This window comes from Oxyura jamaicensis, chromosome 5 (assembly GCF_011077185.1).
Source record: "Oxyura jamaicensis isolate SHBP4307 breed ruddy duck chromosome 5, BPBGC_Ojam_1.0, whole genome shotgun sequence".
Classification (NCBI taxonomy): domain Eukaryota; kingdom Metazoa; phylum Chordata; class Aves; order Anseriformes; family Anatidae; genus Oxyura; species Oxyura jamaicensis.
Window position 1 is genome coordinate 56,419,895 of NC_048897.1, and position 13,686 is coordinate 56,433,580.

Sequence of the window (13,686 nt, forward strand, 5' to 3'; positions counted from 1 at the left end):
CAAACTAATCACCTATAATATATTCTGATAAAAAAAATAAAACAACAACAACAACAAAATCCCTCCAACATTCTCAACTACTGGCATATCAGAATAAAAACTACCTTATATATTTTATATTTATTATTATGTATTTTATAAAACACCTTAAGCATTTTCTGAAATGTAATACATTATTGCAATTACACAAAGGAATGTTCTTATGAAAAATAAATGTGCAGTTTGCTCTTGGAATAACGTGACAATGAATCACTCACTTTTATTAATTTATTTCAGTAAACAGCCCAACTTATTCATACAAAATATTAAATGCATGCATATAAAAATCCATTGGGAAAAAAAATCCCTTTACTTTCATTGTAAAAAAACACCTAGAATGGAAGGATTAAAAGTAATTTTCATATCTGAAGGAAAGGAAGAAACACTACATTTCCAAAAGGGCTGAACAATGGCAGGACCCAACATAACAGAAGCTTTAACAAAAAGCCAAAGCCAACCAAGCCCCAAATTAATACAAAGAAACCAGAACGAAAAAAATAAGGCATGATATAATAATGTGTATTTTTAAAGACTGCTGGGGCAAATCATTAAGAAAAATATTTATATAAGTCATTATCACTCCTAATTAGAGTGTCATATAAATCTGAGTGAAACTGCTAAGTAGAAATCACTAGAAGTCCAGGTGCTTCTTGCCGATGGCCATAGCACCACATCCTGAGCTCAGCAGTTTGGCGGATTCTGCCAGATCCTGTTTGCTTGAGCGGCTCACTGTGTCTGACAAGTCTGGAGGCAAGTGTAGGCGCTGTGGCAGGAGATTTTCAGGAGGGAGAGAGAGAGAGGCAGAGAGAAAAGAAAAGAGAGAGAAAACAGAGAGAAAAAAGAAAGATTGATGGCAGTAGAATTTATTTTCCATAGTGTATTTCAAAATGCGCTCTTTTCCCCAATTCATTGATGTTACTCACACAAATAAGATCTACCCATATATGCTTTTAGGCGGACCTGGAAATAGCTTGGTATGTTTTCATTGTGTGCTTCACGATACTGGATTCTGTAAATTGGAACATACTCTTCTCATGAAAATTTTCTAAACAAAACCCAAATTTGCTCAAGATATTTAATTATATCTGCACAACTTTCCCTTAAAAACAAATGTTTTGCCTCTATATCAACAGCTACATTAAATTCTTTGTTTTCTATGTCATGACAATATACATCTAGTCTTATTTCACACACTTACGCATACCTGGTGGCAGAGTTCGAAAATAAATGATACGACGGACAAAAGATACAGAGGGATCACCCCGCCTGCAACGCTATTCTGCCACGTGTTTCATCTTCATATTCTACTGACAGCTTTCAATAAAAGCAAACAGTGATAGCAGCTGCATTTCCTTAAGGCAGTCACATATGCTAAATAAACTTTGCCTTCCCTTCTGAGCTGTAGGAGCATTACATCCATTTTGCAGATGAGGAAACTGAGGCACAGGTTTATGTCGGTGTCCGCAGGCATGCAGTTCTTGCACAAGAAACATTACGGTTCAACTATGACAAAAATACTTCAATTCTCCCTCTGAGGATTCCTAAAGGCACGGTATTATGATTTACGTTTTGGTAAATAAGGCAAAATTAGCATAAAACAGAGTCTTTAGTTTGATAATTACCGGCTGGCTTTTGGACACAGTGCAGTTCTGAAAGCCAGGCAGAGGAGACAGCTGAACGTCTTACAGTGCAATAATTTATGAAACCGGTATTGTAGAAGAAGCGTATTTCTTGAAAGATTTAGTAGGCACAGGCTACACTGCGTGGCTTTCTGGAGGGAACAGGATAACAGTAATGGCTGCAGAGCTATCGGGCTGTATAGACCACGCTTGTTGTCTATTTTTGCTATATTTGTGCTTTTGTCAGAACACAGAAATATACACAGCCGCCCTTTATTCAAGACCTTTGCAACTTTCACAGGACCCTCTCTGCCTCCAGGTAAGAACTGAATACAGAAAGCACAGGAAAACATCCCTATTTGCAGCGTGGTCAGCTGGCTGCTGGCCGTGCGGCCGGGCAGCCGGGAGGGTTGTGTCAGTGGGGTCCTGGCGGCACGGGGATGGCGCACAGAGCCTGCTCTGGGGCGAGGGGCACTTCTGAGCACAGAAACACAAGAAATGTGCCCGTCCAAGTGCTGCACGTTGCCGAAGAAGCACGTGGGAAATCCCACAGTTGAGGTATGTGAACTCCCCGGTGTGTACCACTGGTGGGGCTCTTGCCTTTCACCCGGTTGAATCAGAGTTGTGGCGTGGCAAATTGCACCTGCAGTGCCCCACTTGTTCCTACAAGGGTTAGGCACAGCTGTGGACATTAACTGCAGTCCTCGATGTCCCATTTCTACATGGAGAAAATACAAAGAAGGGCACACGCCTGTTGTGGCTGCCTGCTGAGGAAGAGCTGAGGTACCACTGGGATTGCTTGGGGCGCACGGGGGGAAAGCAGAGGGTGAGGAAAAGCTGGTGTTGAACTTTCCAAAAGCACAGGGGAGCACTCAGGAGATCTTTCCATCGCATTTTCCTCCCAAAAAAGCATTCAGCACTCTGCTAACAGAGTAGAGGGCACCTGGTGAACAGTCCTAGCTGCTCCCACTCCCTGTGGCACGTCTCTGTCCTCACCAGGGAGGAGGAAGGGGAAACACAGCATAATTTTATTTTTATTTTTTTTCAGTTATTGACCTTTTTGACAAGTCTGCCTCGCGGCTTTAGAATGAGGTGCTAAGAGCAAACAGCCCCAAGACTCAGCAAACTCATTTCACACAAGGGACCACCTAATCTTGTAGGTGGGGAACAATGTCAAGCCTTGCTATGCTGGCCTGGATTTAACGTGGTGGTCAAAACGAAAGAAAACAAAAAAAAAACATCTTTGACATACTTGCAGCCTCTTAGTCCATGCTGTGCTTGCCCACTAATATGTATTATAAACAGAAAACAAAGAAGAACATTTATAAATTCACAAAGACTCAGATGGGAAAAGTTAAAATGAAAGATGTTTGGGTTGGAGAGTGGGGCTGAATTAAGCTTTTACAGCTGGATTTGCCATGATACAGTGGTCAGCTACACGCACATATACTTTTTCTCCCATCTTATTCAGGGATGAGGATGCACACTGCTCATTTAGTGACCAGCTATTCAGTATTTTTTTTCTTGTCATTGTTTACTCTGAACTTTTCTGACGTATTTATTGTACGCTATTCAAACCTTGCTCTGAAGGCAGAATGGCTTTTCAATAGCACATGTCAGCATACAGCCCTTGAATGCTCCACAAATACCAACTGTGCTATTTTCCTAATATTCCTGTGAGATAAGGCAGCAAAGTCACCTCCATTTCATGGATAGAGAATTGAGGCGCATAAAAAATACGGTAAAAGGTAGAAATTAATTTCAGAAACACCATCTGAGCCATTTGGGACTTGCTTTTCCACAATGCTTAGCATTGTGCAGCCTTTCCTGTGATCAAATGGTAACTTCAGGTGCAGCTGCGAGTGCTCAGTATTTCTTAAGAAACCGTAAGTCAGGTCCTCAGAAAGGGGCAGACATGAAGTAAGGGCACAGAAATAAAAATTGTGGGTGGAAGTGACGTGATCACACAGAAGCTCAGTGGTATGGGCAGAAACACATCAGACTCTGAGATATCCTTCAGTTCTCTTAATTACGAGACCATCCCTCTTGCAATCCTTGCCCTCTCTACAATGCCAGTTTTCAAATATTGAAATAAATTGCCACATCTCCAGAAGTGTATTTCACTGCTTAAGCCATTTGCATCCTCAGATCAGGTTTATTCTCAGCAATAAGCAACACCAGCGTCCTCCAAAAACAGCTGGGTATTATCCTGCCATTAAGATCTGAATCACTGCACGCACAAATACTGTATCTTAATAAAGCTTAAATAGGCATCCCAAAATAAAGGAATTCCTTATATTTTCTGTGTGCAGCTTCAAAATATAAATAGGACTGCAAATATTAATCCTCTTAAGTACTTTTACACCCTTAAAAAAAGAAATAAAAGCCTCAGAACACAAACAAACTGGAAATGGATCACGTGGCATTACACAGGCATCCAAAGGCTAAAGAGCAGGCCTTTATTTTTGGCACCACTACGGGCATTGCAGTGACTTGCACTCACACGCTAAGGGAGAGCATGAATAGGCTGTGATCCTTTTTGAACACCAGCATTACAGAACGATCAGACATTTTCACAGATATTTGCTGACCACAGAGAAACAGTTGCATTTAAAGTCCCAGTTTAGGACAAAATGTTTTCTGGTGGACAGCCGTCTCTGTTATTTCAGAGGCTGTGACCCCATCCCTTTCAATCTCTCTCTTAGCACTTTGCCTGATTTTGCTCACTCAGGCAATCCTAGTTGTCAGTGCCCAGGCCTCCTGTTCTGTAGCAGATCTTCAAGACAAAAACGCCCCTTGCCCAGGTATCTGCACCCCAGCCTCTGCTCCAGCCACTTTCAGCTTTCTGCCTCCAAGCCCCTCGTTTGCATTTCTGCCACTCCTGGCTTTTTCTTGCCTATTTCTGCCCATATTCTATTCCCTGCTCTCATTCCTAATGCCTCGGTTCAAATTCAGCTTCAGGCCACCCTTCCCTGCCTCAGCCCCTCATCCTCCTCATCTTCCTCATCCTTTTGTCCTCCTCCTCTTGTCCTCAACCGGCTCTTCCCTGCCTGGGGTACTGTGCGGTGCCCTCTCACCTCCCCAGCTGGGAAGCAGGAACATCCCTGGAAAAGGGCTGGGCTGCACGCACAGCCCTGAGTGTGCACACACTGCGTGGGACAAAAGAGGTAGATTATCACAGGACAGCAAAAACACACCCTGGCATAAAGGTTAAATATACATTTACTTCTCCTCTCACCTCCCCTTTGAAGTAATTGAAGTTTTTCACTAAAATGTTCCAGTTCCAAAAGTAAACGCGGCAGTTTCCTGTAAAGTTCCAGTTCCAAAAGTAAACGGTCCCATAATCACCTTCCTTGTTATAATTCCTTAAAGCACAGGAAGGTAAAGCTCCTAAGTACGGAAGGCAGGGAATGCTGGAGTGAACTTCCTTTACGCACAGCTGATCGGGTATCTGCGTTATTACGGCACACTACGTTACACGGCCACACACTGGTTTTCTGACATACAGGCTGTCAGGTTGAAACTGAGCATCTTCAGAGCGACCCTACGGGAGGGAGGGGCAGGGACAACAAGTTCAGTTGTCGCGGTGAAGAGCTGGCTGGCTCACCAAAGCAGCTCGCTGACTGGTACGGCAGAGCTACGGACGGGGCGCGATGCGCCGGTGCCAGCGGAGCCAGCGCTGGTGCTTCCCTTCCCGCTGCTGTCCCGGGCAGGTCACGAAGGCTTTGTGGTAATAGGCACAATTACACAGAACACAGCTAAGCACACAGCTCCGGGGCACGCATTATGAAAGGAAAACAGTTCAGACAAAACTTATTGCATACTTTGTCTCTGCTCCTCCCTCTGCCTGGAGAAAACTTCTAATGACTTTATTTGTTTTCAATGGGGGGAAAAAAAAAGGTGAGAAGAGGAAGATAAGAATACGTAAGATGACAGGCCAGAGGGGATGCTGAGCGATCCTTCAGTCCGGTCCCAGTGCTGAGGACCAAACACAGCACCAATGCTTCTCCGACACTGGTCTGTCTGTCCCTAGCAGACAGAAATACTAGCAAGTGCTTTTGCCAGTGTAGCTTATTTTACCAAGGGAATTGTTTTACAGACTTAAAGAACAGTCTTTTTTCTCTTCAGTGTTAAGAGGATTGACCAGCAGAGTTTTCCTAGCAACCTCTGCTGATGGTGACTGTAGCTCAGTTTCAAAACACACAGAAACAGTATGCAGGCTTCAGCTCGCAATAAGAGGGGTTGGAAATCAAGTAAAATGAATACAGTTGAACCTAAGTAACCAATGACAGGTTAAACAACAAGCTAGCTGCTAGCGATAACGCTAAATAACTGATTACTACCCAACTATCCATACACACTACACATACCCATCTGAAGAACATACCGGCACTGTGCTGCAGAAATAACTAGCGAAACCTCGTATTGCACATACATGGTATAAGCAACAATCATCTGGTCAAATTGTCTTTCGTATTTTTATGGAAATATTTGCCTGTGAGAGGTACAGCTTATTTTTATACTGACTAAGGTACTCAGAAATAATTGAGGTGGAAGACATTCAAGAAACAGCAACATTCCATAAAATTAATTGAGGGTTACTAAAATAACATATTATTGGGAACGTTTTAAGCAATTAAAAGTCTAAAAATATTTAGTAACAATATGATGAGCAAATATATATATATATTGGCAACAGTCTAAACCCAAGGTGATTCTCCAAAATCATTATTGTATTTTGGCATCTCTTGTAAGCGTAATACTTTAGCAAACAAATTAGTAATGACATGAGCGATGCAAAATCATTGATCAAAAAAGAGGTGGGAGTTCGTTCTGAATTTCAGGTATACTAAAGCAATTCCACTGAGGTTAACCTTGTGATTCTGCTAACAGTTATGTGACGCTTCTAACAACTGAGCCTTAACTTCCAAAACTGCAACTTAAACAAACAAACAAACAAACAAATCCTCACCATTCTACTTACTTGGATTTCTGAGCAAAAAATTGCTTATTAGCCTACCATGGCTGCAGACCTGCCTTGGGGCAGGGAGGTGGGTTAATGACCTCTCTAGATCCCTTCTAGTTCCATTTGCTACAATTCTGTGAAGACTGAAGTAACCAAAGCCTAAGGGATTTGGATCAGGTGGAAGAGGAGGGTGGGGAGAAGAATTTTAGGAATGCTGGGAAAACGAAAGATGCAGACTCCTAGTTTATATCCTACTTCTCTTTGAAGCAGAACTCTTGCCTTTCTATTAAGCCCACACAAGGGATATCAAGCATGGTACAGCTGCTGATCTCCTGTTTATAATGCCTATACTTCGCCCCTGCATTATGCTTTTTTTTACTTTTTTTTTTTTTTTTAACAGCCTCATTTATAATTGCTAGTAATTACTTCAATGATCATACTACCTAGGAGAAGACTCAAGCATTTTTGTAGGTGTCATGAAAAAATGGGGTTTTAAGGAGAAATCTACAGGAGGTTAGAGATACAGCTTTATAAAGCCTCCTCTTAGAGTGAAGAACCTGGTTTCTTACTTGCAAATTATCAAAATGCCAAGTGATCGCCACCAATACCTGGCTGGAAATATATTTCTTGATAGAGAATAAGACATCACAGGCAGGCTGGGGAGAAGGACATTCCATTTGGAAGCGCAAATCAGCAACCTGAATTTTAAGAAAAGAGGGAGCCCCGTGGAGGGATGCCAAATGATGGCATAGCCACTGCGCTGTCTCTCTCCCTCTGCACTGAAGACGACTGTCCCAGACCGCGGGGTCTAGCTGCCTGTGTCAGGGCCAGCTGGGGCACAGTGCCGCTGTGCACCCTGAACAGGGGCGCTGCGCGAGAAGGCGCAGTGCGAAACCCTTCAGCTGCACTCCAGCTCGGGTCCTTGCCACCTTCCTACCCTCTGGCTATGTCAGTGTCTAACCACACAGCTTGCCGATCCAGGTACAATCCTGACCTGCTGCCTTGACTTCTGAGCTTGTAGATTTGCCCCATACTATGGATCTGTGTGCCTGACCCTGGTAATCCTTGCTGTTCTGTTCTTATTTAGGCACTGCAGGAGGATGTAACAGTGGTGGCTGAGCCCGCCGGGGACATGGGGTCTGCCTTCAGTGCAAAGGCAACACGTGGCACTGATCCTCTGCTATGCCCTGAACCACAGCTTATAAGCAGCTGCCAGGTCTGCTGATGCGGTGAAAGAGGTCCTGAATGACCAGGTTTACATTACATCCTCCTGGGTTGCATCGTGCACTTCCAATTGTGATGGCTGACAAGTGGTTACAACCTCCGTAACAGATACACACCTCGGGAGCCCGTTAGCCTTACTAGGCAATGACTTTCTGCTCCCTGCTTTCTTAACAGGTCATCAGCAAGCACTGAAACTGGTCTTTTCAGGAAAAACAAATTACTGTTTCTGGGGTTAATATAAATACAGAAGATGTGCAGGTATGAAATTAAATTTCTTCTATGAGAAGTGTTTCTTCAAATACTTGACATGGTGGTGGCTGTAAGTTTTGGCTTCTTTCCTTGCCAAGTTCACAAATTCAGGGACACCAAAGATGTGAATTATGATGAAATGATTTACATTTTATGTGATATGTAGTCTAGTGGAGTGACATATCACTTATGGTGATGTACCTTCATAAAAAAATTCCAGTATCACTAAGAAAATACGGCTTAATAAACCTGGGAAGTACTCCCAGGTTAATGCAAGTTCTATTCCCTGTGGCAAAACAATAAGCCCTTTACCACTGAAGACATTGCAAGGACTAGAAAAGTCATGCCAACTGGCCTAGAGCTCTTCTAGCAGAAGTTATAAAACAGTCCTGAAGTTTGGTAACAATGAATGTCTCACTATCTATATGCATTTTTATATTGTGGTAAGAATAGTGCCAAATTATCCCCCCTTAACTGCAATTAGGCCTTAGGCAAACTATTTTAAGACTCATTTATTAAGAATCTCACATTCCTTTTCACATTACAATTTTTCTCAGTATTTCAACAAAACGAGGAGGCAAAACAGCTGGTAACTATTTTTTTTTCTGTATAATGGACATGAACTCAGTTTCATCTCGTTCACAGACATTCACAGATGCTATATTACCATTGTTAGACCACAGCAATGAAACATTTTCTAAATCGATGATGAAGATAGAAGAGTTGACTTCTTTTTAAAAGAACATTCTAAAATTTTCTACTTTTCAAGTAACCGTGATTGACTTATAGCTAATCATGACTGTATCAACCCATGTTAAAATAAGCACACCTACCATATGCATTTCCTATTTCTTTTTTTTAAGTTGAAGCATAATCTGAACTGTCAAAACTAATTAGTGTTAACATCAGGTGATGAGAGAAAGCTTCCACTAAGAATAGCTGATAAATATACTTTTACCTACATATCCCTGTCTGCTTGCTAAAGGCCACATTGCTAATATGAAAATATTTTTTATATATAGCTAATAGTACTTACTTCAACGCAATTATAAAACACTTTCTATCACTTATAGAATATAAAATAAAACAAGGGTAATAATGACTTTCAGCTCATTTGCATGACAGTGATGTTCTGCTCTAAGTTTCCAACACTACAAAAAGATCATTTTAATAGAGACTTTAAAGTATCCTGGTGAAATTAAGAACCATTAATAAATCCCCTTCCTTTTCTGATAGATATTGTGAAAGCCATTTCACATTTCATAGTACTGAATCTTAGTCTGTGCCTCTTCAGTGCAGCTGTATCTAGTTTACAGAATTGATCTTACAATACTGAGATGATTAAATCCAACCTGTGCTGATTTGCTGGGAGGTACTGCTTCATTTCTCTGATTTCTAGAAAACTATGCCAAGTACTTTGAATCTCAATTCCTGTGTCTGGATTTAAAACTTGGTTTCTTTAAACACTGGATTTTGCAGAGTGAGAATCTTTCAGAGACCACTTGTACCATTAAAATTCAGTTCTGTGTATGTTTGTGTAAAATGAATCCCCAGGGGATTTAAGATGTCTGAAGAACTTCCATTGCTGCATGAGTAGGCACTGGTGGGTTTTTCCATGTGCAGCATTAGTCATTACTTTTCAGCAACAGGAAATGAAGCAACGAACAATTGTTTGAACAGGCTCTTTCATTCCAAAGAAAAACTTCAAGATGTGTTGAAGATGACTTGTTATTTGTGAAGGGACAGAAGGGGATGAGAAAACTATCAGGAGATTTCCATTCTCTGATGCTTGGGAATGACAAATGTCGCTCTGGTGCTTAAAGCACACCTACAAGTGACCGACCCACTTTATATTACAACTGCAGTCTCTGCATGATGAAGAAGCTCGCGTTGTTATGAAGAGGGCTAGAATAATCAGCAATGGTTATAGGCACTCCGGGTACTACAGCTGTTCCGCTGCTCATCTGATCCCAAACTCAGATACAACCGGAACTGTACTAAACACTTCCACAGTACCATAATACATACTTGCCATGCTCTTATCAAGCACAGATTGAAAGACTGCCTCGGTCCTGAAGAATTTACAGTCTGAATACACAAAGTGGATAAAGAGGAAGAGGTGAAAAATCCAGGCAGAATAAAAAATATCATGATTTATAAGTATTGTATTAATGTCAAAGCTTTTTTCTTCTTCTAACTAACTAATATATCTATATATATATTATCAGAAAGAATATCCTGCAGAGAAAGGCATTTGGAAGAGAACAGGCATAGGGGAAGAAATTAAGTGACAAAGGGCTGGAAAGAAGATGGATTGAAAAAAAGGAAATATGGGGGGCAGGAGGAGATACACTACCTAGATGTGTTATAGTTGAGATTGGACAATATTGTATTTAAACTGAAGGGAAATGCTGCTCTAAACTCAAATGGTAGTTCACATGTCTGATAGCATATATGCAAAGCAAGCAGGCTAACACTGCTCCTGTAGGTCTGCTCTTTTTGCCGAACCCCTCCTCCCTGGGCTTATGTAAGAGGATTGTGGGACCCGTAATGCAAGTCTGAATAATTCTAGGGCTCTCAGGATAGTCCGGATGGACACTAATGTTCATGTCACATTCTCTTCCCTGATGGATTCATTCAACCTAATTGCAGCTGTCTACAAGTCAGCCATTCAGTCTAACCTATATTATATGCTTAGGATGAGAGGAATCATTCTTGCAAGTGCTTGCCCCTCTCTGCTGCTTATTCAGGAAACCTGGATGACGAGCTTAAACTAAATTTTTAGCTTGGAGAGTAAAAGGTCAAGGGGAGGAATTCAGTCCTACAACTACAGGAAACCTCACTGAGTCAGTGCCTCCACTGCCTCTCCTCTTTCTTTGAATGACATTGCAATGTGCCACCAAGTACGGATTTCGTATCAAACCACAGATGGCTCACTGGAAACATTCCAGAGTTGCTGGCGATGCCTGCGCCGCTCTACAAGAACTTGGGTCTCTCTACTGAAAAGCTTGAGAAGTGTTCAAGCTGTCCAACCAAGACTCTGTATATGCAAACAAAAGCTGTGTGAGTGAGAAGCGGGGAGAAATAGCATTCACAGACAGAAGCATCTGTTGTGTGGAGGACCAACATATTGCAATGGTACTGTCAATATCTAAAATTTCAGCCTGGCTGGAAAAGTAACCAAATATTTGAGTTCTCATCCAAAGCTATCTGTTAAAGTTCACTGTAATCTACCACGCTTCTGGCTCCATTTAACATTTTTGTTACATTTCAGAAAATTAATTAATACATCCATTTAAAGACTATTGCTGTATCTGAGGGTGTGGAACAACACAAATAAACTCACGAAGTGTTCTGCCTCTTGATAAAATTTTCCAGGTAGATTTCATCCAGATTGATTTTTAAGCTTTGCAGAAAGGTCCAAGACATGTAACTTGGCCCAGCAAGTCTCCACCGCAAATGAATTTCAATGCCCGAGTTACCAACTCAAAACAGAAAGATAACAGAAATGCAATCAGGCTTCTGAATTGATCAGTTCTGTCAGCTATTGCTAAAATACACATTGCCCAGAAGCTTCCAAGTGATTTTGAGTATTTAGTCTCTACAGATCTTATGAAATCTGGGTTTAATGAGGTGCTTTCTGAAGAAGAGCAGGAGAAAGTGGGAGCTGCTCGGAGCCCCTGCAGCAGCCCCACGGAGGCCTGCCCAGCAGCCTCCTCCACATTTTGTGTACATTGACAATGCTCGCTTCCTCCTCCTTCCCTAAAAATACATCAGTTTCAGAAGTTATGGTACAAACACAAGCAGAATACGTAACTATACCCACGAATGTGCTTCTGACTGCTTATTAGCTGCCGATAACGGCACAGCGGCCAATCTGCGTACCTACAAAACCTCTCCAACGCCCGCAGGACTGCTTCTGCTCAGGCAGTGTGAGCTGCGCTGTTTTACCTTACACCACACAATGTAAAACAACATACAATATGGCCATGAAAGGCTCTGTTTCAAGAGACCAGTGTCACAGGTTTGGCAAGTTTCTGGTTAGCAAGAAGGGGCGTATAGCGGGGCAAAATGTAAATGCGAGCTGGGGGGGCACTGCCGTTTGATGCTGGGAGTAGACCAATGCTCAGCAGTCTATTTACTTTTTTAGGTCAGCTAGAATTAGAAAATTTCCATTGCTAGGCAGCGCAGCACATCTGTGAAGCATTTCTGGGCATTCAGAAGTGAAGCACGCGCTGCCCAAAGGGAAGATTCATCGCAGGCTGTTGGCCAGCCCTCCGCTCCCTCCCCGCGCGGGGCGAGCTCTTCACCAACAGGAAATCGTCTTAACTCTGGGCAGAAACATATTACACGAGCAGAACACAACAATTAGCACATTTGTAAAGCTTCGGGGATAGGGACAATTTAATAGCTTTTTGAAGCAGCTTAATTTTCTAGAGCTTTTTATTTTTTATTTATTTTTTATTTTTTTTTCTTTTGCTTTTCATGCATAGACAAGTTCTCCTTTACTCTAGGTATTTTCTTAGTCTGCCTGGCAGGAATACCACGTGCGGGAAAACACAAATTACTTCATCACTTTAAAATAGTGCTAGGGATGAAAAAGTGCTCTGCAAGCGCAAACTATTATTGCTAATCCCTGTATTAAATAAACGTATTGCTGGTTTATGAAATCCTCTGCATTTACGAAGCCAGGCTGCCAGGCAGAAGACCGGTTTGTTTGTTTGCAGCTTTTCACAAGCTAGAAACTTCAGCTGGGCAATGGTAAATTCAACTGTCAGATGCTCCGCAGTAAAGCAAAAAACAGGCCAGGAGAAAAAAAAAATACTATCGTTGTCTTCTCACCCTAAAAACTGGTACTGATACGGGAAGCATGTTCAATTCCTGTAACTCCCACGTGACACTGTAGAAGTTACATAATTCATATTTCAGTATCTCCTATGTTCAGAATCAATTCCCCATGAATTACGAGTGCCACAGTTTAAAACTCCAGTTCACAAAGCCTTTTATGGCGCTTCTACCAACTAAACTTAGACTTCAAAAGCCATTGAAGTGTAATTCAATATCCATGATGTTGGATCAAGCTGTTTTGATGCAAAAACATCCTGTGACGTATTTTTACTCAGCGATTGATATTGCTTATGCAAAACGGTAAAAAACACATTGGTGATCCAGTTGTCACGTTGACCACCCTTTGGCAAACGGAGGCATTAAAGGAAGTTTAAGCCCAGAGTGAGAAGTTGCCAGTGAAAGGTTAAAAGACAGGTCACGCTAATTCCTTTTTAAATGACTCTATGAAAGACAGTAGAACTCGGTGTAAACTCGAACAAATGTATTAAATGTGAATGATAGAAATTGGTATCACGTTAAATGCCAGACTTTTGTGAATAATTGAGATTAAAATAAACATTACTATTTTTTTCTGGCAGCTGGGGGGAGGGCTGAACATTTGAGCAGATTCGTACATCAAAGATGTGTTTTGTACAGAAACTATATGTCAAATTATAGTTATTTGCTTTCAGATGATTCTAGCGGTTACTCAGTTTTGCACTTTTCATGTGTCAGTATTTTTTTCATTTTACCTCTTTATTC

General features: G+C 41.7%; 1 protein-coding gene across 5 annotated transcripts in view; it reads right to left on the reverse strand.

Moving 5' to 3' along the window:
• ELP4 (elongator acetyltransferase complex subunit 4) overlaps positions 1-13,686 on the reverse strand; it is a 277,760-nt gene that overhangs the window by 137,622 nt on the left and 126,452 nt on the right. Inside the window, exon 11 of one of the 5 annotated variants that reach the window (XM_035328544.1) lies at positions 313-802. The exons of 3 other annotated variants lie outside the window; for them this stretch is intronic. In XM_035328544.1, the coding sequence (XP_035184435.1) occupies positions 657-802 (146 nt within the window). In that variant the 3' untranslated portion in view covers positions 313-656. Of the gene's footprint in view, positions 1-312; positions 803-13,686 lie in introns of those variants that run through there. One more of the 5 variants, XM_035328537.1, reaches the window with a different exon arrangement.